Source organism: Heteronotia binoei, chromosome 4, assembly GCF_032191835.1.
Source record: "Heteronotia binoei isolate CCM8104 ecotype False Entrance Well chromosome 4, APGP_CSIRO_Hbin_v1, whole genome shotgun sequence".
NCBI lineage: Eukaryota > Metazoa > Chordata > Lepidosauria > Squamata > Gekkonidae > Heteronotia > Heteronotia binoei.
In genome coordinates, this window is record NC_083226.1 from 155,992,393 (window position 1) to 156,020,084 (window position 27,692).

Below are 27,692 nucleotides of genomic sequence, written 5' to 3' on the forward strand. Positions count from 1 at the left end.
TAGCAGCCCACGATCATCTCGTGAGACCACCAGTGTCCAGGTTCTTGCTAGCTGGTGGCTGCCTGCACCAATGGCTTTCATTCTGCCCTGTTCCAGAGTCCTCGCCCTGCAAAACTGCCTGTGATAAATGTATACAGCAGTGATAAGAGCTAGTTGCTGTTTTTTTATTCTTCTCTATAGCAGCTTGGATATACATCACGGGACATTAAACTGCAGCAAAAAAAGAAAGAGGAAAAAGATAAGTAAGTGTTCTTTTTCCCAGCTCTGTTTTAACTTTCTCATTTTGTGTTTTTCTCTTAGTTGTGCTGGCCCATGTTCCCTCTAAGCTGTGGAAACTTGTGAGCAAAAAGTTCTACTTTGTGAGCTGCTGGCATTAAAGTTGTGAATTACTGCATCAATTAGTGTGCTCAGGGGCCATCCTTCCCGAGCAGGCTGAGCGAAGACAAAAATGTATGAGCCAGAGGCTAAAAAACTGTGAGCCAGCTTTTTCTCCCTTTTAAAATGGCAATCGTTATTTCTCTATGGTACAGTTCCAGCCTAGAGAGGTCTCTCTTCGTCTTTCTTGGTCTGAGTCTTGGACTCAATTCCTTCCTAGTTCAAAGGTCGGATGTCACAGCTCTTGTAATCCTTATAGGCTCTGATTTATTGTCCAGCCCCTTTTTGTTTTACTTCCTGTCACAGCTCAGACTGATCTCGTGTCTAATCTCGCAGTTTTATGAGCTGCATGAAGAAACCGCAACCACAAAAATCCACAACAATATGTCTTTTCTCCAAATATCTTTGAAGGCAATTATTTTTACGGCGTTCAATTTTCACAAGCTGAATTCTTTTCCCACCATGCCCCCACTCAGCTCAGTTCATTCAAGGTTCTGCAGTTTATGGGCATATATACACGGCAACTCTCTTTTCTTTCTTCTACGTCACCAGCCTCCGACTGCCAATTTTTTCACTCTTATCTTGAGGGGGGGTTTTTTTGCTGTTGTTCACTTCCAAAGCCACAGAGCTCAGCTTAACAAGGTAAAAGTTTTTTTTTCCATTCAATTATGCTTTGCCTTCGTCTGTTGTTAATCCACTCAGTGTTTAAATTATATTCAAAGTCTCTCAGAGTGAAGATAAGAATGATGAGCGTACCTTTTAGATGTTCTCAACTCCCCCGGCTGTTCTTTTCTTGCAATTAAAATCAGTCCTTCTAGAGTGCTTGGATTCCGACAGCCTTAAGTGACCGAAGTCACTTTAGAGTCACTGCAGACGATGGTTGACAAATTCCATTGCCGGACATCAAGAACTGAGGGAGTCAGCTTCCTGCCTCCTCCAGATCGATATCAACAGCATTAAAGGAAGATAAGTCGTCTTGGGTTAACCCTTGCCTAGGGTTAATGAGCATAGACCTTATCAGGGGTCTTTAATACCCTGAACAGTGACACTAAAATCCCCCTCTGTTGGGGAGCTGCAGACTGTCTTCCAGCCAAACAGGAAGTCAAAATTGTTAAAATTCAATATCTTTGCTCAGGAAGAAGGGAGAAAAACGAAACTAGTCTCACCTGAAAGAACTGGCTTTAAGCTATTGGATTGGATGCTAAACTTTATGTGGGGATTTTTTTAAGGTTTGGTGATTTTTTATATGTCAGTAGAAAGAACAACACGTGCAAGAGCCCAATCATTTGACAAGATGCAGTCTCAATTTGACGCTCTGGAGGCAAAAATGTTAAAAGCTATGGACAAATTGCATTTGGCAATAAAAAAAGATATTAAAAAAGAAGTTGGAGACCTTAGGAAGGAGATAGAGGGTCTTAAGGAAGAGACTCAAAATAAAGTGAAAGAGGTAGAGATGAAAGTGGATACACAGGCCTCTGCCTTGCTAAAAATTCAAGAAAAGGTCATAATACACGACTGTAAGTTGCTGGAGTCACAAGTGCGTCTAAGAGGGGTACCTGAAAAAGAAGAGACAGATTTAAAAGGTTATATGGTGGATATCATCACTGAGTACATAGAAGAAGACCCTGACAGATCTAAGAGTATGTTGAAGGGTGCCTATAGAGTTAACTCAGTTTATGCGAAAAATAAAGGCCTGCCAAGAGACATCGTCATAAGATTAAGATCAAAAGAGGTGGCAGAGAAAATCTTGAGGAAAGGGTACCAAAAAGCCTGGGCAATAGAAGGGAGCAGAGTTAAAATAATGAAAGAGCTACCAAGAGAAGTGATCAGCGATAGGAAAAAGTATAAGAAGCTAACCGATCAGTTGCGTGCAGAGGGCACAAGATATAGATGGATAATACCAGAGGGTCTTGGATTTGAACAAAATGGCAAAAGGATTACAATAAGAAGCGAACAAGAGATGCATAGCTTTTTTGAAGAAAATAAAGAACCAACATCATAATGGAGTACAAATTACTATCTTGGAATATAAATGGACTAAATTCACCACAGAAAAGAAGGAGAACATTTCATTGGATTAAAAAGCAAAAATGTAATATAATTTGTTTACAAGAAGTTCATATACAACGCAAGGACAGTAAATTTTTGTGGAATAGAAATTTGGGGTTGGAATTTTTTTCACTAGCAGAGCAAAAGAAAAGAGGGGTGGTTTTTTACATTAAAGAACAACTTGACCCAAAATTAATCTTTAAAGATAAAGAAGGAAGATATATTGCTGTTGAGGTGACGATAGAGGCGAAAAAAACGTTACTATTAGGACTTTATGCACCCAATGGAGCGAAAGACAAATTCTTTAAAGACATAAATCGACAAATGGATGAAGTGACCTATGAACAGGTATTGATGATGGGCGATTTTAATGGGACAATACAAAATAAACTTGACAGATCAAGTCCAAAGAAGAATGATAAAGAAGGGAAGCTGCCCAATTCTTTCTTTGAGTTGATTAAACAGGAAAATCTAGAAGACATTTGGAGAAAATTCAACCCTGAGGTAAGAGACTATACATTTTTCTCAGCAAGGCATAACTCTTTTTCCAGAATTGACATGTTGTGGGGTTCCCAAGGCTTGGGCCTCATAACAAAAAAAATTGAGATTCTTCCAAAGGTTTGGGCGGACCATAATCCAATATGCTGGTCCACAAAATTGCAAAGAAAATCGAGAAGATGGAGAATTAATGAGGATTTACTACAAAATAAAGACACTGTGTCATTCTTAGAAAAGGAGACTGCAGCATTCTTCCAAATAAATGAAACGGATGATATGGAGTATCAAACAGTATGGGACACTTATAAAGCAGTAATGAGGGGTATATTAATTACATTGAATAATAAAGACAAAAGAGCAAGAGAAGAAAGACTGTCAGCACTGCAAAATGAAATAAATAAAAAAGAAAAGGACTTAAAAAAAAGACCATGGAAGAAAAAATTAATAAAAGAAATTACGATATTACAATCCCAAGTTAAACATTTGTTGAATAAAGAACTAGAATGGAACTTAAAAAATTTGAAACAGAAATCGTTTGAAAGTGCAAACAAACCTGGTAAATACCTGGCCTGGCAATTAAAAAAAAAGAAAGAAAATAGGACTATAAATAAAATTATGGCAAATGGGAAAACAGTAGTGGATCAAGAAGGAATTAAAAGAGAATTCTTTAAATACTATGCAAATTTATTCAAGGGTGTGAACGTAAGTAAAGAAAAAGTGGAAGAGTATCTACGAAACATTCAGGTGGCACCTTTGACGGAGTATATGAAAAAGATATTAAATGACCCAATAGAGAAAATTGAAATAGAAGCAGCAATAAAAGCAATGCAAGAGGGTAAAGCTCCAGGGCCAGATGGATTTACATCAAAATTTTACAAATCTCTTAAGGATGAATTAACACCCAAACTGTTGAAGTTGTTAAATACGATAAGAGAAGAAGGGAAAATCCCAAAGACCTGGAGGGAAGCTGTAATCTCTTTGATTCCTAAGGAAGATAAAGATAGCACAAACGTAAAAAATTATAGACCAATCTCATTGTTGAATAATGACTATAAGATCTACACAAGAATCTTAGCAGAGCGACTGAAACAATACCTGACCAACTTTATAAACAAAGACCAAGCGGGATTTCTTCCTAAAAGACAAATAAGGGACAATGTAAGAGCTGTTATTAATGTCGTGGAATACTATGAAAAGCACCCGGAAAAAGAAGTGGCCTTATTTTTTGTTGATGCAGAAAAAGCCTTTGACAACTTAAATTGGGACTTTATGTTTGCGGTAATGGAAAAAATTAATTTAGGGGAACAATTTATAAAAATGACAAGAGCAATATATACAGATCAGCATGCAAAATTGTGTATAAATGCAGACCTTACCAAAGAATTGAAAGTGAGTAAAGGAACAAGGCAAGGATGCCCGCTATCACCATTGTTGTTTATAATGACTCTTGAAATTCTGTTACAACAAATTCAAAAAGATGAAAAAATAGAAGGTCTAAAAATTAGAAGATTCTCTTATAAATACAAAGCTTTTGCAGACGATATAGTGTTCATAATGGAGAATCCGGTTCAAGTGTCACCACTGCTGTTAGCTAAGATAAAAGAGTACGGAGAACTAGCAGGATTATATATAAATAAGGAGAAATCGAAATTCCTCTGTAAAAACATGCAACCAAATAAAACAAAAGAACTACAAAAGGTGACAGGTTGTGAAGTCACAACCAAAGTTAGATACCTTGGAATAGAGATAACAATGAAGAACATTGATTTATTCAAAAACAATTATGAAAAACTGTGGTGTAAGATGACAAAGATTTGATGAAATGGAATAAACTTAACTTGTCCTTACTGGGTAGGATAGCTGCAATCAAAATGAATATTCTGCCAAGGATAATGTATTTGTTTCAAACCATCCCGATTGTAAAAGAAGCAAAACAATTCAACAAATGGCAAAGGAAAATTTCTGATTTCATTTGGGCCGGAAAGAAACCAAGGATAAAGATGAAGATTTTAACGGATGCCAAAGAGAGAGGAGGTTTTCAACTTCCCGATCTAAGACTATATCATGATGCAGTTTGTTTGACATGGATAAAAGACTGGATAATGCTGTTAGACAAAAAACCTTTGTGGTTAGAAGCTCACGGAAATAGATTCGGCTGGCATGCATACATGTACTATGGGAAGAATAAAATGGATGGTTTTTTCTCTCACCACTATGTCAGAAATACATTACTAAAGACTTGGATAAAATATAAGAAATACAGGGACGAGAGAAAACCACTATGGATAGTGCCAGCAGAAGTAATAAAAATAACAGCTGATTCTGAAGAAAAAAGAGAAATGTCATATAACCAACTGCTTAAGATTCAAGGAGACAAAATTGAATTAAAAACCTCAGAAGAGTTAAATAACAATTATGACTGGTTTCAAATGCAACAAATTAAAAGTTTGATGGAAAATGACATAAAATCAGAGGGAATTAGACGAGAACAAACAGAACTGGAAAGGGTCCTGTTAAGTGATAATGAAAAATTGATATCAAAAGTATATAAGTTATTATTGAAATGGTCTACAGAAGAAGAAGTAGTAAAGTCTCAAATGGTCAAATGGGCAATTAATGTGAATAGAGAAATACAAATGGAAACATGGGAGCACCTCTGGAAGAACTCAATGAAGATATCAACTTGTCAAAGCATTAAGGAGAACTGTTTTAAAATGATGTATAGGTGGTATATGACTCCGAAAAAATTGGCTAAGATAAGTAAGAAAATGTCGGATAGATGTTGGAAATGTAAAAAACATGGTTCTTTCTTCCATATGTGGTGGACATGTGAAAAAGCGAAAGAATTCTGGAAGATGATACAACAAGAAATTACCAAAATTTTGGGCTATGATTTTAAGAAAATTGCAGAGACGTTTTTACTTGGATTACAATTAGAAAAATACCCAAAAGAAGACAGGACTTTAATTTGGTACCTATTATCAGCTGCTAGGACTTTGTATGCGCAGCTTTGGAAGCAAGAAAAAATACCAGAGAAATGGGAATGGACCATGAAAGTTTTATCGTGGTGTGAAATGGACAAATTAACCAGAACACTAAGAGACTATGATCTAGAGATATTCAAAAGGGAGTGGAGAAAATTTAAAGGATATATGGAGAAAACTTGGAAAGTAAAGAAATATTGGACAATTTTTTAGTTGTAAGAATATATATACGGAACTTTGAGCAGTCAGAAGTGCCTTTAGTATGGATTTGAACTTATAACCTCGGGGAAGTCAATATTGGAGGGAGGGGGGATGGAAATGTCATATGGGTTAATGTGAAAAAAGAAAAAATTAAGAAATAGATAAGTTTTGTAACCATATGCTACCAATAAATTGTTTAAAACCAAAAACTGTGAGCCAGCTCACATGAACTCAGCTTAGAGGGAACACTGGCGCCAGCCAACAGAGGATGTCAGGTGCAAGTTCTTGATGTTCTGCTGCCTGCCTTTCAGTGATCCACCAGTAACCGACATGACAGTTGAATGAAATGGTTCCTTCAGGTTGGGGTAGTTGGTTCAGAGTGTGAGGGGAAGCTCCAGCGCTGGAGCTCTGTTGCAAGACAAGGTTGGGGCAAAAATGTTCAGACAAGGGAGAAATTTAAAAAAAAAATAACCTCAGAGTTGCCAGATTTTTAGCCCATGTGTGATCAGAGTTCTTAAAAGCATATAAATCTGAAATTGCAAGGGGCATCTTAGCCTTCATGGCATACATCTCCTGACCCTAACCACCCTTCCCCCAGATCCTGCAAGCTGTTAGGGGCTCAAGCAAGCCAAGATCATTCTGTCCCCTTCACTTGTCTTCTCCCCCTCTTCCATCAACTGATGCTCCACCATCTCAATACTCTGTTTCTCTGGGAGGAAAATGAGCCTGCCCCCGTGCTCACTGGGACTTAGTGCATGAGGTTCCCCAGTGTATCTGGGGTGGGGGTGAGTCCTCCAAATACATAAAATGGCTGGCCTGTTAGACACAAGATCACAGAGCTTCTTTTATAGGCAGGAATGATGAGAAGAGAGCACATGAAGACACTCTGAGCCGGGAAAGGATGGCATGTGTGAAGGGTGTGGCCACTGTGAATGGCGCTGTCTACTCCATTCCTGTGGGGAAATATGCAGTCTATGCCTGGCCAGCATAAGGCATGTGGATCAATTGCAGCCCACCTCTGGGGGAATTCCAAGCGGCCTGTTTCCTCTACTTTGTGCCCGAGCCCATCAAAAGTGTGAAGTGGGGGATGAGGGAACGCCCCGTCACTTGTCCTGCATGGCTCTCCTTTCCCTGGATTTGAAGGTGTGTGGGGGAGTGGGTGCCACCCTGTCCCTGAGAAGGTGGAACATGGGGGGGGGGGGCGGAATTAGTGAGAGATGAGGACACTAGATGCCATTGACCACTCTGCATGAAGACTAAATGTCACATGTAAATGCATACTCAGTAAAATGCCGTGAGTCTTCATTTTGAATTCATGGTGGTTTTTCCTGTGGAAAGAGAGATGAGATGGTTTTGCAGTCAAAGTAAGCTTAAGTTTCTTCAGCCAGTTGACAGAATCTGTCATCATGAACCCCTTTGGATTCAATTATTTATTTAATAGATGCATAGTAGCTTAATGTACTTTTTTTTTTTGCTCCTCTTCCCTCTCGAGAACCTTGTTGTCTGAGCATCATAACCTCCGGGTCTCCCAAGCTCTCACCCTGATGCATGAGCTGTTAACGGACACCATGCCACTTCCTTCAAGTGAGCCTGAATCGTCCTCTAAAACAAGGTTGCCTCAAGATAGCAAGAGGCCGCGCATCTCTTCTGCTGGAAGGTAAAGTCTCTGAGTTCCCCATCCCCTTCCAGTGTCTCACTTCAGGTTTACCAAGTGAGGAGCAGATTTTGCATGCTGCAGAGTGCTGTGCATCCAGGGAAGGCAGACACACCAGGGTGGTTGAGACAACACCCCAATACTTTCTACCTTTTTGTTTGAGGATGGCTGTTACCCTGCCTATGTCTTGCAAAGCAGAATCCGTGACTAATATGCAAGTCACACTAAACAGATATACAATGCAATAGCACTAAAAATCTCTCATATAAGATATCTGCATTTAAACTGGTCACTGTCCTTTCCTCTGTCTGGCAGAGGTTCTGTTGCTGAGCAGTCGGGTTAGAACGGATAAAAGGAAGTACAAAGGGTGATTAACACGTGGAATTCACTGCCATAGGAGGTGGCAGCAGCTACAAGCTTAGACAGATTCAAGAGGGGATTGGATTAACATATGGAGCAGAGGTCCATCAGTGGCTATTAGCCACAGCTTATTGTTGGAACTCTCTGTCTGGGGCAGTGATGCTCTGTATTCTTGGTATTGGGGGGGGGGGTACAGTGGGAGGGCTTCTAGTGTCCTGGCCCCACTGATGGACCTCCTGAGGGTGCCTGGGTTTTTTGGCCACTGTGTGACACAGAGTGTTGGACTGAATGGACCATTGGCCTCATCCAACATGGCTTCTCTTATGTTCTTATGTTAGAGCCTCATGCACAGAGGAAAGGGGGTTGAGCAGCCAGTTGTCTTCAGCCCTGGCTAGAAGCAATTGTGGTACACTTTGTGCATTGTTTGTGTTGTGCAATGAAAGAAGCACAGTGTTTCCCGTTTAGATGCTACCAAACTTCAAGGAACAGCACTGCTTCCAGAGCTGGGTTGGATCAGACAAGATCCCTTTCCAGTCTATCTTGTGACATGACTCGGAGAAAAGGTAAGAACTCAAGAGACCTGATTTTGCAACTGACATACAGCATTTGATTGGAGAAAAATAGTTGGATTTATACCCCGCCCTTCACTTGGAGTCTCAGAGCAGCTTACAATCTCCTTCCCTTCCTCTCCCCACCACAGACACCCTGTGAGGTAGTTGGGGCTGAAAGAGCTCTAAGAGAACTGCTCTTGAGAGAACATCTCAGAGAGAACTTGTTTTATTTATTTATTTATTTATTCATTCATTCATTCATTCATTCATTCTATAATTTATATCCCGCCCTTCCCACAAAGTGGCTCAGGGCGGCTCACAACAACGACAAAACAATAAACAAGGTACAAAGTTAATACATTTAAAAGTCAAAACATTTAAAAAACCTAAAAACCTTAAAATCTTAACATTGAAACTATCCAGTATATTTCACTAAAATCTGATAAGCTACATTTATCTAGTCGGCATAAGCTAACCGGAAGAGGGTTGTCTTACAGGCCCTGCGGAACTGAGTAAGATCCCGCAGGGCCCTCACCTCTTCCGGCAGCTGGTTCCACCATGTGGGGGCCATTGTAGAAAAGGCCCTGTCTCTGGTTGTCTTGAGACGGACTTCCTTGGGCCCGGGGATGGTGAGAAGGTTTTGAGTCCCAGACCTCAGTACTCTCTGGGGAACGTGTGGGGAGAGACGGTCCTTCAGGTAGGCAGGTCCCAGGCCATATAGGGCTTTAAAGGTAATGACCAGCACCTTGTACCGGACTCGGTATGTTATTGGAAGCCAGTGCAGAGCCCGAAGGCTCGGCCGGATGTGCCCCCACCTTGGGAGGCCCAATAACAGCCGGGCCGCAGCATTCTGCACCAGCTGCAATTTCCGGGTCCGGCACAGGGGCAGCCCCATGTAGAAGGCATTGCAGTAATCCAATCTCGAGGTGACCGTAGCATGGATCACTGTTGCTAGGTCGTCGCGGTCCAGGAAGGGGGCCAACTGCCTTGCCCGTCTAAGATGAAAGAACGCGGACTTGGCAGTGGTTGCTATCTGAGCCTCCATCTTTAGGGACGGCTCCAACAGCACCCCCAGGCTCTTGACCCTGTCCGCCGCTGTCAGCGGCGCACCGTCAAAAGTCGGCAGGGGGATTTCCCCCTCCGGCCCACGACGGCCCAAACAGAGGACCTCTGTCTTCGCAGGATTCAGTCTCAGTCCACTCAGTCTGAGCCACTCAGCCACGGCCTGCAATGCCCGATCTAGATTTTCTGGGGCGGAGACAGGTCGGTCGTCCATAAGTAGATAGAGCTGGGTGTCATCAGCATACTGGTGACACCCCAGCCCATACCAACTTGTGACTAACCCCAGGTCACCCAGCTGGCTGCATGTGGAGGAGTGGGGAATCAAACCCAGTTCTCCAGTTTAGAGTCTGTGCTCTTAACCACTACACCAAACTGGCTCTCAAGCAACATCACAGCCTGCTGTTCAAGTGTTTCCACGCTAGGAGCTTGGATGCCGTGGGAGGAGTCCATGCACTCATGCAGGAGACAGGCACAACTAGCAGTTCACACTGCCAGGGAGGAGGGGCATTGGGCTGCTATGAGACCCAGAAGTGCATAATCCGGGGAGACCCTGACAACATCTATGCTGACTGTTAACTGAGCAAGGCCATTAGACATCAGCACAACTAAGGCAGGGGAGGCATCCTGAAGAACCACCTTCGCCTCTTGAGCCTCTTCTGAAGCTCTGCTCTCTGTGCCTGTGCTGCAAAAGCCAGTGACAACCAGAGACATGGCTTTTTCAGTGGTGGCACTACATTTCTGCAATGCCTTCACCTAGCATCTGCCTTTCTTTCTTTTCGTTGCCAGGCTAAAACATTCCTGTTTCAAAACCCAGGCTTTTACCTCTTTTAGCTGTTTTATGGCCTGATTCTGGCCTGATCTGTCATTTTTAGGCTGTGTGATGTGAGTTTGTCACACTGCTTTTATTCTCTGTCTCATTGTCTTAATGGTTTTGTTGTAAGCTGTCTAAAGCTGGTATTTAGACAGCTTCTGGGCAGGCCCACATACCCTCCCTCCTGCCCTGCTGCACAGGAGAACTGGTCCCTGGGTGAGGACAAGCTTCTGGCTCGTGTGCAGCACCCCCTGGAGGCTTTTAGCTGTAAAGGCCTATCCGATGGCAGGCCTGCTCGTGTGCAGTCCCCATATGTGCTCACATAGAAGACTGATGATGAACAATAGTTACAGGTGAAGTACAACTTTGCCTCGCAAGGTGCTTGTTGTGGGGAGAAGGAAGGGAAGGCGGTTGCAAGCCACTTTGAGGTTCCCTAAGGTAGAGAAAAGCAGGGTATGCAAACCTACGTTGCTGCTTCATGGTTGTCTTTGCTGCTTAAGGTCTGTCATCTCAAGCTCCATACAGAAGACCTGCCTCAGAAGCCTCTCAAAGGGGGTCGCGGTGGAAAAGCAGCACAAGCCAGAGGCAGGCCTTGAGAAGCAGGTGGCACGCGGGAAGCCAAGGTGGGTGACTGGAAGGAATTTGTGGCATCTCACTGGTGCCTCAGATAGGGGGACAAACGTTGAACAGATACATTGTGTTTGAATACTTAGACCTGCTGATACCGCTTGGCTGTTTTTTAAAATATTCCCCAGCTCCAAAGAAGCAAATCTCCAGACAGAAATCAGGGTTCTTTACATATAGTCAGCTTATCTGCTACTAGAGAGGGATGAGAGACAAAAACTCCTGACAAGGTGATGAGCCAGGCTCAGTTGTGGTATCCACCCCCTCCACTGACCTAAAGGGCGATTCTGAGAACTCTTGACGTCTCTTGAGCTCCATTTGAAGGGGCCAGCGTGAGACTAGTGGCGAGTGCAGAGCCTTCTGCTGAGTGCCCCTTGAGCTCTGGATTGGGACCGTTGAATCTGTATAAGTTAAAAGCGCTAGAGCCACATGCTTATTTGGGATGCTGTTTTGAGGATCTTCCTTATTGAAATGGAAGATGAAGAGGACATGTTGTGTCCCCTGTTCTGGAGGGCTGTCCTTCATGCTGCCTATGTTAGTCCCCCATGCAGAAGCCAAGAGTTGTAGACCTCATCCTCAAGGAGCACTTTGGCATGTAGGACAATGATTGCAACTAATCCACATGAAACAGAGGTCAGTTTAAAAAGTTGTGGAAATTAAAAGGCTACAGAGCTAGAGTGGTTAGACTGTTGGACAAGGACCAGAGAGATCCAAGGTTCAGCTCCCCACTGACCCCTGAAGCTCAGAGGTTGACATTGGCGCAGTTACACATGGAAGATAAAATAAAGGGACACTATGACAGCTGTTAGATTTGACATTATGACTAACTAGAAAGGATGGTGAGAAATCTGCACATAAAGTGAGACTTAGCAATGGCAACAACTATTTGCATTTGACATAAGGCATGGGTTCTTGTTATTGTCCTCTGTGCTCGCTATTGTTTTATTTTTTTACTGTTCAATGGGTTTTTATGTTGCAAGCCACCCTGAGCCCACAAATTAAATGAATGAATGAATACCCCTTACAGCTTCTGATCAGAGAAGACTCACATCTACCAACATAGCTACTCCAGCAACTGAAGAGAGTGAAGAGGAAGTGAGTGGTTGGAGCATCCCCCATGAGATCCAGCAGATATTGTATGGCAGTTCCAATTCCCATTTAGAGGTAAGAGTTGGAAATCATATGGTAGCTCAGCCTGACTTTGCATTTTCTAGTAACGTAGGTTTGTGGCCATGGCTCAGTGAACCAAAACCTGCTTTGCAAGCAGAAGCCCTCCCAGGTTAAATCCCAGGTATCGCCAGTTGAAAAGATCACATAGGAGATGGATGGGCAAGGCCTTGGGAAGCTACTGCTACCCAGAGGAGACAATACTGACCTCTTGGTAAACCAGCAAGGCAGTTTTCATGTGTTTATTCTTTGTGTTCCAATATTCACCTTTTTTTGTACAGTATGAAATGCAGGCTCAAATAGTTCTGAAGGAAATTAGTTGGATTCCCTGTAAACAGAGTTTGTCCAGATAGCGATTAGGGTTGTGTGATCACATATTGCCAACCTAATACATTCTCCAGTATTTCCTGTATAGGGTGGGACTGGCAATATCCAATAGCATGAAAGACTCTCCTGAGAAATTCCCAATATTTTCCCCCCAGTAAATATCTGGAATCAGTCTGGAAAGGCTTTTGCTGTTCACAGTAGTCCATGGCCCACCAGCCCTTTAAATTTCAAAGGGCCTTTCATTTCAGTGAGAAACTAAACCGTGGCCTTTTAAAGGTGCCAGTGTACCACAGACTAGCTGGGAGCTGAGGCAAACTGCTTCTTTATTTCAATCTCCACTCCTTGCTGCCTCAAGAAAGGGCACTTCAGAAATTACCATTGGTACCATACCGGGAGCACAGTGACTTGGCAACACTGATCCACGCAACGGTCACCTCAAGATTAGACTACTGTAATGCCCTCTACATAGGGCTGCTCTTGACGCAAACTCGTAAGCTGGAACTGGTGCAAAATGCAGCAGCCAGGTTGGTATTGGAGCTACCTCTATGGGAGCACATCCAATCTGCGCTGGTGACAATGCACTGGTTGCTTGTAGCGTTCCAGGTTCACTTCAAGGTGCTGGTTATCACCTTTAAAGCCCTATATGGCCAGAAACCTGCTTACCTCCGGAACCGCCTTTCCCCATATGAGCCCCAGAGAGCACTAAGATCAAGTACCTAAAATCTTCTTGTGATCCCTGGGCCAAAAGACACTCAGCTGGCTACCACCAGAACAAGAGCTTTTTCAGTAGCTGGAACACTCTCCCCAAAAATATCAGGGTCCTGCAGGACTTGCCACAATTCTGCAGGGCCTGCAAAGCAGAACTGTTTAAATTAGCGTTTAACAACTAATGAGGAATGCGACCACTATAGCACAGCATTGAACAACACTATTGTATGCAGCGCCAAATACAAATTAATAATACTGATGCCATCTTGGATTTTAGAACAGGAAACACCAAACATAACTGTTAAATATTTAGGCTACCATATTTTTACTTATAAATGTCACAGAAATAGACAGCAAGAAGCAGTTTTTAATTTCCACAGAGCTCATTGTCGTTTAGTCATACAGCATCCAATTAACTAGTTGCAATAGTAGACATGTTTCGTGTTGCCACTTCGTCAATTCTGTTGATGTCTTCTTGTTGAGCTGTATGTAGTGAAGGAGTAAGCCAGTATCTTTTTTAAAAAACATGTACAAAGCCTTCCATCTCATTGCTGGCCACAACACTCTCCATGAAGGAATCACCTTAAAAATACAGATAACAATGCTCTGCTAAAGTTTGTTATTACACTGATATGGTGCATTTAAACTGCAAATGTATTGTGTATATATACAATGAATTTTAACGATTCTACTGTTATTTATTTTAACATTATGTTTTTTAACTGTTGTGAGCTGCCCTGAGCCCAATAGGAGAGGATGGGATATAAATATAATAAAATATAAATAAATTTTACTTTCCTGTTATCAGTTCAGGTTGGGCACAGTTGTCATTTTCAGCAAGTTAGGAGTATTAGTCCAATTTTATTAAAATGAAAAAATTTCCCAACAGCTATATAGAAAACAATTTTTCTTTTTTTTTCCTTTTTTTTTGAGTTTTTAACGTTTATTTTATACATATATGGATACACAAACATAAATAATAAAACAAATTATCTACATCTATTTTCCACTTATACAGATAAATTCATATTAAGAGAGGTTGATTGTGATTAACTCCAGTCTTGATAGCATCTCCTACTTAAATAAAATTACTAATATAACAATAGTATTTTCATAGATATATCATTTAGTTCACTTAACTTACTTTTTTTTCCAGCCAATTGTAAAATTTTTCCCATTTTTCCAAAGCTTCACTTTTTGGCATTCCTCTAACTAAATTAGTTAGAACGTCCAGTTCAGCCACCTGTAATATTTTCTGAACTAATTCATCTTGTTGAGGGCAAACCCTTTGTCTCCAAAACTTGGCAAAAAGAGTTCTAGCTGCCGTCAAGATATATACCACTATATATTCATCTTCTCGAGGGATTTCGTTTCTGACAAAGGAGAGCAAAATTAACTCCGATTTAAATTGTATATTTATCTTTAGTATCTCAGAAAGCATTCTGTGAACACCTACCCAATATTTTTTCGCTATTTTACATGTCCACCATAAGTGGTAGAACGAGCCATTCATTATACCACACTTCCAACACTTCGACGAGATAGAAGGGTTGATTTTATTCAGTTGGACCGGTGTGATATGCCATCTGTGAAAGAGCTTAAAGAAATTTTCTCTATAATTAGTCGGTTTTACAATCTTATAGTTGCTCTTCCAGAATAAAGCCCATTGTTCTAAAGTTATATTTTTCTTAAAGTTTTTTGCCCACTTTATCATGGGTACCTTAACAGTTTCGTCCTCAAGCTTCATTTGCAAGATGTAATTGTACACTTTCTTGATTACTTTATCATATCCTGTAGTTAATATTCTGTCGAAGTCAAAATTCTCCTTAGTGAACCCAAGCAGTTTATCTTTATTGTACTTAGTTATTATTTGCATCATTACCCACCAGTCTAGTTTTATTCCCAAGACTTCTAAACAATTTTTCTGATTGTTTAAAAAAAACCTGCAATCAGGCTGTTTTGCCCTTTTCAATACACATGTAAAATTATTAGCGTTTTTTTTGTATCAGGAACTCCTTTGTGTACTAGGCCCACACGCCCCTGATGTAGCCAATTCTCATGGAGCTTAAAGTAGGCCCTGTAAGCTTTTGGAGGACTGGCTACATCAGGGGTGTGTGGGCCTAATACACAAAGGAGTTTCTGCTACTACTTCAAAAAGATTTGCCATTTCTTTTGCTTTGGGAGAAAGTTAAAGTTATTATATACTCCTAGTAATCACAGAAAGTGGATGGGAGTGGTTGTATGTGTCAAGTAGCATAACCCTTGGATAAACAAGTTTCACATCGTACTTGTGTGAAACGGAAGATCCTCCCCGCCACCCCCCCCCCCAGACCAATTCCTGTCTTCTGGTATACATCTTCCACAGTGGACCCCTTCAACCAGACTACTTCATTTGTTTATCTCTTGTAGGGGTCATTAGATGATAAGTTTATTCTAGGAAAACATGGTTGTCAAAATCTACACTAATGCTATGTGTGTGTTGTACCGAAAGCGTGCACCGTTCTGGACTGGAAGTGACAGCTAGTTTAAGCACCATTATAGTAATTTGGATAAAGCATGTAGAAGGACAGGAAAAGGGGAGATCCACCCTAGAGGAGAATGCAGCATTACAGGACAGTTACAGGGAGAAAGCCCTTCAGGGAATTTGGCTGCTACAGCCTCTACTTATTTATTCTGATTGTCTCCTTAGGGCCCTTTGCCTCCAGAAGAGAGTTTCTCTGTGGCTAGCATGAATATCTTGGACAGTGTGTCTGAAAGTACCAGCAGCATCCTCAGCAAGCTTGACTGGAATGCCGTGGAGGCCATGGTAGCAAATCTGGAAGAAAAATAAAGCCACTTCAAAGGACCTTAGGATGGATACTGTTTGGGAGCATAACTCGTTAAATTTTAGGGAAACGCACCACTGTGTTCATACCAATGATGCTACAAGACAAATCCTGTATTAACCACTCTATTACAACAAATCCTAACCCTTCAAATCAGTTAATCTGGGATCTGTATATGAAATTGACTTGTGGAATTATGCAGGATGATGCAATACCAACCTAGGTTTCTTGGAAGATGCACAGGTGAAATAAATCTAGTGAACAAGACTGAGTGTTACTGTCATTTCTGAAAGTAATGAAGCAGTTAAGACAATTGGTTGTGTATGAATTTCAAGATTACAAATGTAATTTATGATTCTGCATTATGTTTTATAATTATTAAATAGCACCTTGCTTTTAATAAAGTGTTTTTGCTGATAATTGTGAGCAGTTTTTACGGGGCGGGGGCGACACTTGGATTCTGCTACAGATATTCTCAAAAGGGCGAGGCTGATATTCCTTACCCAAGCCACTGAAAATAGCATTCTAAATTTGAAGCCAGTATAACCATTTCAGTACAATCTAGCAGATGACACCAAATGATTTAGGGTGTTTAAGACAAAAGAGCTTCAAAGCGCTCTCTTCAATCTGGGGGGAATGGACATTGAAAGTCAGTTTGGTGTACTGGTTAAGTGTGCAGACTCTTATCTGGGAGAACTGGGTTTGATTCCCCACTCCTCCACTTGCACCTGCTGGAATGGCCTTGGGTCAACCATAGCTTTGGCAGAGGTTGTCCTTGAAAGGGCAGCTGCTGTGAGAGCCCTCTCAACACCACCCACCTCACAGGGTGTCTGTTGTGGGGGAGGAAGATAAAGGAAATTGTAAGCCGCTCTGAGATTTGGAGTGGAGGGCAGAATATAAATCCAATATCATCATCATCATCATGGCAAATGAGATGCAATGTAAACAAGTATAAAGTGATGCATGTTGGGGCAAATAATCCCAACTTCACATATACCCTTATGGGATCTAACCTGGCAGCAACAAAACAAGAAATGAGACTTTGGGCTGGTAGTGGTTAGCTCAGTGAAACTGTCAAACCAATGCACAGCTGCTGTGAAAAAAGCAAATTCTATGCTGCTATCATATTGCCCTTATAAAAATCTGTGGTGAGATCACACATGGAATATTGTGTGCACTTCTGGTCACCACACCTGAAAAAGGATATTGTAGAGGTGGGAAAGGTGCAGAAAAGAGCAACCCTTAAGGCTGTTCAGTCTAGAAAAAAGTAAGGAGGGATGGTGGCTCCATGTTAGAGCATCTGCTTGGTAAACAAAAAGTCCCAGGTTCAATCCCCGGCATCTCCAACTAAAAAGGGTCCAGGCAAGTAGGTGTGAAAAACCTCAGCTTGAGACCCTGGAGAGCCACTGCCAGTCTGAGTAGACAATACTGACTTTGATGGACTGAGGGTCTGATTCAGTATAAGGCAGCTTCATATGTTCACAGCAAAGACAAAATTAAACAAGCTTTTCTCCATTTCCCATAATAGTAGAACCCAGTCCCATCCATTGAAGCTGAAGGGTGGGAGAGTCAGGACAGACAAAAGGAACTATTTCTTCACGCAGCATATAATTAATTTGAGGAATCCCCTGCCACAGGATGTGGTCATGGTTACCAGCCTGAAAGGCTTTAAGTGGGCAGCTTCATGGAGAACAAGGCTATCAATGGCTGCTAATCATGATGGATATCTACTCCTTCCTCAGTTGCTGGGATCATAGGCAGGATGACGCCCTTGCAGTCATCCTGTTTGTGGGCTTCCAAGAGACAGCTGGTGAGCCCATGTGTAAACCAAGCGCTAGATGGCCCTTTGGTCTAATCCGGCAGAGCTGTTCTTATATTCATACCATGTTGCTGATTCAAGGAGTTCACCTGGAAGCTCACTAAAGACTAGGCCTCAATTATGTTGACTGTTTTTAAAAATCCTTCTCGTTAGATTTAGGTTCTGTCGTGATCCTAGACCTAATGTGGCCTACAGACCTGAAAAAGCCTACCTTGGAGTTCCTGGTGGGCCTACATCTACCAGAATCCCTTTTGTCCCTCTGATTGGGTGAAAGCAGTTTTGGAGGGAAAACTGAGGGGGAGGGGACCTGAGAGGAAAGTATAAAAGGCCAGGGCACAGACCGGGTGTGTTCTTTCTGGAAAAGGCTACAGGAGGGAAGACAGCAGGATAAATCCCTCACCCAAAAGTGGTGGTGTCTTTGGAATTATAACAAGGAAATGTCTAGTCAGGCAGGTCAGGGTTTTTATTTATTTACCCAGCCTTTACTATTTTCTATATTCTCTGTGCACTAAATGCATTTACCTACCCCCTTGTTGTTCTAGAGCACTTATAATAAATTTCCTGTTATTGCTAAACTGCCTGGGTCCTCGCATCTCTTTGGTCACAGTTAAAAAGTTTTGCTAAAAAGGAAGATGCAGGGGTGTTTGGGAATAGGTGCTTGCCCCCCCCTCCCCCGTACAGACCCTTAACAGATTGGGGGCAGCCAGAAGAATGCCCTTCTTGGTCCCCTGTTGTGTGACTGGCCCCATGAAATTAATACATTATGGGTAAAGACAGAACTGTGGCAAGTTTTTTTATATTCCCATTATCACTTTTAAAATCAGTCTTATGCTTTAAGATTATGAATGTTTAAATACTTACCTTATCAACATAGAAGCAGAGTTGGAAGGAGTCTCAGAGCAGCTTACAGTCGCCTTCCCTTCCTCTCCCTGCAACAGACACCCTGCGAGGTAGGTGGGACTGAGAGCTGCGATTGACCCCAGGTCAGCCAGATGGCTTTATGTGGAGGAGTAGGGAATCAGACTTGGTTTTCCAGATTAGAGTCTGCTGCTCTTAACCACTACACCGCACTGGCTCTGATATTTGCCCGATTATGGTCACTGCTTTTAAGGCTGTTTCTGAATCAATCAGCAACTTTACAAAAACAAAATGGTGGCAATCCAATATGCCCCACTAAAGGGGAAAGGCACAACAGATGATCCAAAGTAATGCTGCATGTGGATGGAACAGGTCCATTCAATTCTTACTCAATCTGAAGAGCGGATACATTAAAATTATACTAGGGAACAAGGAGAAAGTCAGCCACAAAGCGGAATGTTTCACTATACAAATCGAGAACAACACAACTCTATGCCTGCAGGTCTCCTGTTTTTCCCATCCTCAACTGGAGCAGGGGTTCTGGCTCAGTAGTAGAGCATTTCCTTGACATGCAAAAGGTCCCAAACTCAGACATCTCCAGTTAAAATGACTAGTTGCTTGAAACCCTGAAGAGTTACTGCCAGTCTCTGTAACAGTACTGAATTTGATGGACCAAGGGTCTGATTCAGTATAAGGCACCACATCCCATCTATATATTCTGTTTTCTGTATCACTGCCACAACAGTAAGAGGTGGTGAAATCTGAACCTTAACTTTCCTAGGTCATAATTCAAACAATTCTTAAGACCTGCCTTCTTCTGTTAGATTTTATTCAGAATGCTGGTAGACGAAGAACAAACAAACCATTTAAACTAGAGACTTCAAAGTTATGAGGTTTGAGGCCAGAAAGACAGAAGTGAGTTTACAGGAAAAAGCAGCTATTTATACCAACAAAAACCCTCTCTGATTACCCCAAAAGCAGAAAATACTACTTGAAAAGAGTGCAACTTTGAATAAAAAAACTAATTTTGAGCCCTGGAAGATAAGAGCTTGCTTCTCTCCCCCCCTTTGAAGACCCCATTTCTAAAGGTAAAATTTAAACCAAGGCTGTCAAACTCATTTCTTCTGAGGGCTGGGTATAACATAAATGGGACTTTGGCAGGCCTGGCCACGTGTGTCATAAAATGTAATGCCTGGCAACGGAGACATAAACTTTATAAAGGACACAGAGAAATACAAAGATAATTTTAAACTTAAAATACAAACGTGCTTCGAACTCTAGTGATGTTTTGTTTAAAATGAAAAGGGGGAAATAGTGGGATTTGGCAATGCAATTTTTAAAAATAAAACATCAAGAGAAAACACAAGGATCACAGCAGAAATTAAAAATAAATTTAAAAATATGCTATAAGCCTAGGAAAATATGAAATGGCTGGGCATTGCAAGCTTCTCCCTCCCCTCCTCCAATCTACTAATGAGTGGCAGTGGCTCTCCATGTAATGGTCCCCTTTGGCTGTGGGTTCCAGGTTAGAGTACTCGCTCAGGCACCCATTCCCAGGTCCACCAACAGAGACAAACGGGTTCAAAACATCAGCCTTTTATTTGCAAGGGGGCAACTCTAGGACCAACAACCACAGCTAACATAGGACCAAACTAAATCACACAAATATCAGAGGGTGAGCAAACTGTTCCATTACATATATACAATGAATATACCAGACTCCAGGATCTCTGCGTTTTTTACAGGGTGGTTTGAGATGGGAGAGGCTTGAAGGGCCAGTTGAAAATAATAGGAGCCAAGAATGCCGCTTGACTTGCAGAGGCTCCAGTGGAATACACTGCAGCGTGCACACACAAAAAGGTTGCAAAGAAAATGTGGAATGGATTTTCCATTGGTTCTCTGGGCCCAGATAGACTACTCTGAGAATGAAAAATCCATTCCACATTTTCTTTGCAACTTTCCTTGTGCTGCATTATATTTCAATGAAGTCCAGAGGAGCTTTCAGCCTGAGGAGAAGCCTGCAAAGAGGAGCTGGGAAGTTTCGCAACCCTGCATTCAGCAGTAGCTCCAGAAGGTGAGAATAGGTGGGGGGGAGGGGGTAGAGGGAGAAGAGAGCCATGGACCTGATTAAAGCCCTGGGTGGGCCAGTTGTGCCGATAGGATTGACACCCTGTTCTAAACTTTCTGTAGCAAGCAAAAATCTGCTACAGAAAATCCCCAAAAATCAAAACGCAAAGGTCATGCAAAAGCCAACGTGCATTGTATTACTGATCTGCTACCAACTTTGTTCATTTGATTTTGCCACTTATATCTAGCCTGGAGAGCATCAAGTGGGAACATATATTCACCTGAATGGGGAAATGTGAGCTGGCCGCCCTAGTCATCTCAAGCACTGCTCTAGAGTAGCCTGCATCCAAGTTTTAGATTTAAAACAACTGGGAAAGTTAAAATGCACTTCAGTAGGTGCTCCTTTAAAGTTGTATCACTACAAAACAGGTGTTGTGTCAGTGAACACAACTAATATCAGCAGTCTTAGAACAATCTTCACGCAATCATACATTTGATTTTTAAAGTGCATGCCTGCTTTGTTTGTGCCACTATTACAAATAGCACCATATTATATTCTGTATTTGCCTTGGACTGACAGTAAATTTAATGCAGAGCAACAGGTAAGAATTCTTTTCTAAACCTTTATTCAACGGACAGTACAAAACATAGTAGACATCATTCTTGGTTGCCACCTGGTCACAACTGTTTACACCCAGATCCACTGTACTTTTCACTTAGATCTATTAATGTATGACTTGCTGTGCTACCACGTGGATAGCATATTTGAAAGCAGACCCTATTTTGTAGAAAAATAGGTGGTGGAGCTCATCCAGGGATTGTTATACAGCAGCACATGAGGTTGGAACAATGGATGAGGTGGAACTCTCAGAAAAGTTCAGGAGCTGCACTGTGATCTCCCACTGAATCTGAGGCCTGAGCAGATCCATACAGACCCGCACTGTGTTGTTCATCAAAAGTGTGTCTATGATTCTTGTCCCAACAAGTATCATACATGGTAAGCCAGGTTTTTTTCCTCTTTTGTTAAATCAAGTTGATATTATTTACTGACGGCTCCAGAATTGGAAACCCTTCCTCTATGGCAAGTTGTAATGGGCTACTTGAACAATTTAGTAGTGGGAAATATCCTGTATCTTAGGAAAAGATAATTATTTAAACAAACTCTGTGTGCAGTATCCACATGTACAAATATCACAGGTAAACTCTCAAAAAGGCTGAGAATTCAATATTATATATTGTTCTTCAAAAGGCTCCTAAAAGATAGGCTCATTAGCTTGATCATTGTTATTTCTAAACAGAATCACAACCAATTGAAACCTTTGGATTATGCAGGAGGTAATAACTAATAGCTGGACAGCGTCACTGATGTAACTAACATGAATTTGAGTGGGCTTTGGAGGATGGTGGAAGACAGGAGGGCCTGGTGTGACTTAGTCCATGGGGTCGCAAAGAGTCAGACTCGACTGTGACTAAACAACAATAAGTAATAATCTGGAATACTCTATGACCTCAGTTGAGGACAGTAATAGGATGGTGGAAGCTGAGGTAGCTGCCTTCACAAGCTATATATATTGTACTACCAAAGATACTGAGCACTACCCGTTCCGTGTCTTCCTTGCAGCTTTGCAAGCCCAGAAACCAGCAAAGATGAGGCAGAAGGGGCTGGGAATGTCACTAGCAGTCTCAGAGCTTCAAAGGGTGAGAACAGGAAGGGGATGAAGGGGGGGAGAAAATTGCCATGGGCCTGATTGAAGTCCTGGGCGGGCCAGGTATGGCCTGCAGGCCAGGAGTTTGACAGCCCTGCTTTAAATTCTTAAAAGATTCTCAGTATTCTCCTAAAGGCAGTGTTGTACCTGGTCTTGAGACTTGATTTACTTAGTCTTTCTTGGCAGTCCTAAAAGCATTGTAAAGTGAATTCATTGGTGATAGGTGAAGAATAAAGCCTTCAATATCCCTCTAGCATTACAATTGCATCAATATTTATAAAACTGTGAAATAGTCAAAGAAACACCCCACTGAACATTTTTAAACCACATTTAGAGTCCGTGGAGATATCGTGGGCCACTTGAGGGTGGAGAAAATATTTGCCCTCCAGAATGGAATGTGTAGATGTATAAAATCTGTGTGATGAATTACTGGACAGTACAGTAAACAAGAAGAACTTTGAGCTTCAGTCCTTTATCCAGCCCTCCTAAAGAAAATTCAACATCGATAATGTGGGTATGATGATGCCATCCCTTCAAATTCCACTATTGAAACATATACAAGATACCATTTTTGTACATATTATATTCCTGCAGCACCATCTTCATATACCTTCTCGGAAGCATTTTCAGAACGGTCCGTTTATTGCAGTATGCCAGTAGATCTGAGATCACTCCAGGCCAAGAGTAGTTCATTTTCCTTTTTTATCTGGACTTCTGTTTTCCTCTTGTAGATTTAGCCCCCAAAGCACTAATACTGACCTTTTGGTCATCTCTGTGACAACAGGTCCCTATGACTGTTGCAAGACCGCTTTTTCTACTCTTATCACATTGTCTCTGAACTGCTGCACAATCAGATGAGAAACTCTGTGGTTGAGGCCTGCTTATTTCCATTTAATTCTTGTGATTCACAGCAGCCCATCTCTTCGTGCTTGATGATCTTGATGCAGATGGCAGCAGGCAGACTGACAAGCAAAGCATCTTCAATTCCTAACAGACCTGATGTTCTCTCATCACAACATCTGCTTCTTGGGCCAAATGAGACGGAAGTGAACGTGAGGAATTGTGGAAATCCTGAAGCTGAACTGAATCATGCATTCCTTCCCAGACTACTATTGCTGCCCTTTCTAATAATTAAAGATGTCTCTCTCCCTAGCTCCACATTCCAATCTGTCAGTAGCTTGCATCATCATTAGAAAGTATCCATAGGGCCAGCAGTCAGATAGAGCAAGCAATGTGCTTTCGTTATCAGGTCTTGAAATGGAGCCACTACTCACAAGCAATGAAGATGGAACCACGGCCATGAGAATATCAAGGAACCAAGATCTCTAGCAGCCCAGCTTCTATCCCAACACTCTGGAAAAGATGTACTACCAAAAGATGAAAATTTAGGGACAACAGTGGATGATCCTCTTTGTAATACATGCAGCTGCAAGACTGTGATTGCTAAGTGTCTATCCAATAGAATACTGGGTACAGTAAGAGCATCTCAAATCTTAAGAGGGAGACAGAGAACCCAAATAGCAGGAAGGTGACAAGGTGTGATGGAGGTGGTAGAGAAAACTGTAAAATGATTAGAGACCTAGGATGATCAGAGAAGTTAAACAGAAAACCAAGACCCTTCTATATGCAGAAATATACATTAAAAGCACATTTTAGTGAATAGATTTGATTCGTTCTTACATAGTGTTTGCATGGATTAATGGAAGTAGTAACTGTAACCTTGGATTTTTCTTCTGATTGCCCTCTTTTTAGATATTACTTTGCTCTCAGCTCAAATTATATAAAATCAGTGCCTTTCAGGATAAACTGTAACAAGTCTTGTGTTCTTCTTTACAATTCATGCAAACCAACCTGTATTCTTTACACTGTTACCCAGACTTGGCTGTCTAGTGACCAGAAAGATTCCTATGGCCGATCTTAATGATGAGATGAAAGATAACACATGGTCAAGGGTACAAAGAAGCCAATACATTTAGCACATTATCAGTGAGAAGGTAAGATTTGGTAACTAACCCACATATAAACAGATTGTGTGCTATTAGACCAATGAAATTTATTTAGTTTACAAAAGTTCAAACCAGTGTAGCTGGTGAATCAGGATGTGGAATTTAGAGGTATTCATTATTGTCATGGTGTCTTCAAAGATGTTTGATGGGTGCTAAGTTTCATTGGCCTACCTTTGTATGTTGGGTGGGTAAGATCTCCTCCAGCATAGCTATTAATCAAACATTTGAAACAAAGGGAACATTCAAGTTTTTACATTTTAGGTACATAAGAGAAGCCATGTTGGATTTGGCCAATGGCCCATCCAGTCCAACACTCTGTGTCACACAGTGGCCAAAAAACTCAAGTGACATCAGGAGGTTCATCAGTGGGGCCAGGACATTAGAAGCCCTCCCACTGTTGCACCTCAAGCACCAAGAATACAGAGCATCACTGCCCCAGACAGAGAGTTCCAAAAATACACTTTGGCTAACAGCCACTGATGGACCTCTGCTCCATATGTTTATCCATATGTGACCTTTACAATCCATGCTTGAAGCTGCCACCACCTCCTGCAGCAGTGAATTCCGTGTGTTAAATCACCCTTTGGGTGAAGAAGTACCTCCTTTTATCCATTCTAACCCGACTGCTCAGCAATTTCATTTAATGTCCATGATTTCTTGTATTGTGAGAAAGGGAGAAATGATGTAATAGAGAAATCTCTATCCCATGCATAATCTTGTAAACCCCGATCATGTCTCCTCTCTGTCGACATTTCTCCAAGCTAAATTACCCCTCAGTCGACGTTTCTCCAAGCTAAAAACTAGAAGACTCATATTAAAATTCCTTAGTAGTAGGAAATATTTTGAACTTAGTTTCTGGAAGCCCACTAGTCTCTTATCATCATTGGCCTTGGTTCTTAACAATTAATTGGAGCCTACCAGCATCTCATTATTTCAGATTAGTTGTAATACTTGGAAAAAGCTGTTGCCTATCTAGTAGCACTTGGTTTCCAGCTTGTCTTAAACTAGGTTTGGGGCTTTTGCAAACACTGACAAGTGGATAACAAGGACTGGCAGCTTATTGCAGTCAGATGTGTTAATGAAAGTAAAGGTTTACCAGATTTGAAAGGGAAAGGAAGGACATGGTTTTCTCATTGAATACAGGTAAAGCATACTCCTACCCCTGCCTCTGATATATTCAAGAGAATTTCAATGGTGGTGAACACTGGGGCACAAGGCTTAACGACCATATTTATTTAAATTTTGTCTGCATTTATCTAGCCTACACTGTATTCTGCATCATCCTCAGACCCTTTTGTAAGCAACAAGACGTGATATTAAATGAAAAAATCATAATTAACCGAATTATAGATGGCACATTGTTAGAGATGTGTACGAACTCTCGCATAACAACTTGGAGCACATTAAAGAAATGAGATTTCCAGAAGCGAGGTTCCCAGGAAATTACTAACAAACACGCAACCAACATCAACCTCCAGTTTTTAGGAATCTACTAGAAACAAACTAAAGTATTCAGTATGGTTCTATGAACATCCATGCTTGAATACTACATATTCTGGGCTAATCCATGTAAGCAAACAGACATAACCATGGGAATATATTACCAAAATATTTCAGACACTTTAAAATACTACTCCATAACAAAAAACTAGAAGACTCACACTAAAATTCCTTGGTATTTTTTCCTTGGAAATATTTTAACCCAGAATGCCCTTAATTCTACCTAGGAAGTTATTAAACAGTAATACCAATTTGCCAACTTCTCAAAAGCAAGCTGAGTGACCAGTAGCAGCCAATACGGTTGTAAAGAATAGGTAAAAATACCTGTTCAATGATTTTGAGAACACAGGTTATGTTTTCATTAAAAAGACTCATTTTGCTCTAGATGCATATCCACCACACTCTGGTTAAAACAAAAAACATTTCATACAATAATTATTAAATAGATTCTGAGGAATTATTAGTCATGTCAGTTTAATTTTTGAATTTTGTACAAGAAAATTTTGAATATAGCTGTGTTACTATACTTCACAGGATCAAGTAACACACAAATTCTGTAAACTGATGTAATAAAAAAATCATACCCCCACCATATATTAAAATCTTATAGAAGGAAAATAAATGCACCCGAATCTTTAACACCTGCCTTTAAATAAGTTTTAAGCACACAAAAGGCTTTAAAATAGTCCTCTTCTATTTTCGTTGATGTTACTAATTTCTTCTGCTTCTGTCACTGTACAAAAAAAATCAATTTCTTTCGGCTACCCAGAAAACAGAACGGCTTATGAATGGCTTCTGACCACACACACTGAAGAAAGAACTTCAGAGATAGTTTAAGCATTTTCAGTGTATAAAAAAGTGGGAAAAGATTTCAAGTAAGTAAAATTCTAGAGCACAACCAAGTGTTCTCCACCCAGCTTCTAAAAAACCATTTACAAAGGAGTACCTATCAGTTACAAATCCATATTCACTTTTCGAACATTTGCAGCCAATGGAGTACCATAAGTGCAGCTAAGGTATTTTTTTGGTTGTCAGCTATAGAAACTACGGCCAGTGGGATCTGGGGGCACAGGAGGTGCTCCTGATCACAGTCATTGCCCTTTGTGAAATTCCAGTGTCCTAACCAAGTGAATCCAATTATTCAGAGTGATGACAATTCTCCCTCTCCCCACCCCCCAGTTGCCATTTGGACAGCATCAGAAAGAAATTGAAGCATACAAGGCATAAACTATAGTTTCTTTTTATATCAAAATGTACTCTTGAAAATGTGTTTGGCACAGTGCTAAATCATATATAGTTAATACTAAATATTGCAGGATACAATAAAACCCTGGAGTTAACTTGTGTTTACACCCTTTTAAGGGATAAAAATAAAAGATACCAATTATTCAGAAGTCAGCCTATACAAACTGTATAAACAATATTTATGTCTTGCTTTGAAAACCACCAATATAGTAAATTTTACATAAAAGACTGCAAAATAATATAAATGGATTTAAACAGATCTTTACAATAAGAAATTCAAATGGAAACAGACAAG

At 41.1% G+C, this 27,692-nt stretch overlaps 1 protein-coding gene across 1 annotated transcript in view; it reads left to right on the plus strand.

Moving 5' to 3' along the window:
- Positions 1–16,616, plus strand: part of CPLANE1 (ciliogenesis and planar polarity effector complex subunit 1) — an 80,889-nt gene extending 64,273 nt beyond the window's left edge. Inside the window, exons 49-53 of the mRNA XM_060236061.1 lie at positions 181–242; positions 7,600–7,764; positions 8,587–8,684; positions 12,197–12,333; positions 16,061–16,616. Coding sequence (XP_060092044.1) covers positions 181–242; positions 7,600–7,764; positions 8,587–8,684; positions 12,197–12,333; positions 16,061–16,201 — 603 coding nt within the window. The 3' untranslated portion in view covers positions 16,202–16,616. The remainder of the gene's footprint in view (positions 1–180; positions 243–7,599; positions 7,765–8,586; positions 8,685–12,196; positions 12,334–16,060) is intronic.
- Positions 16,617–27,692: the final 11,076 nt, after the last annotated feature.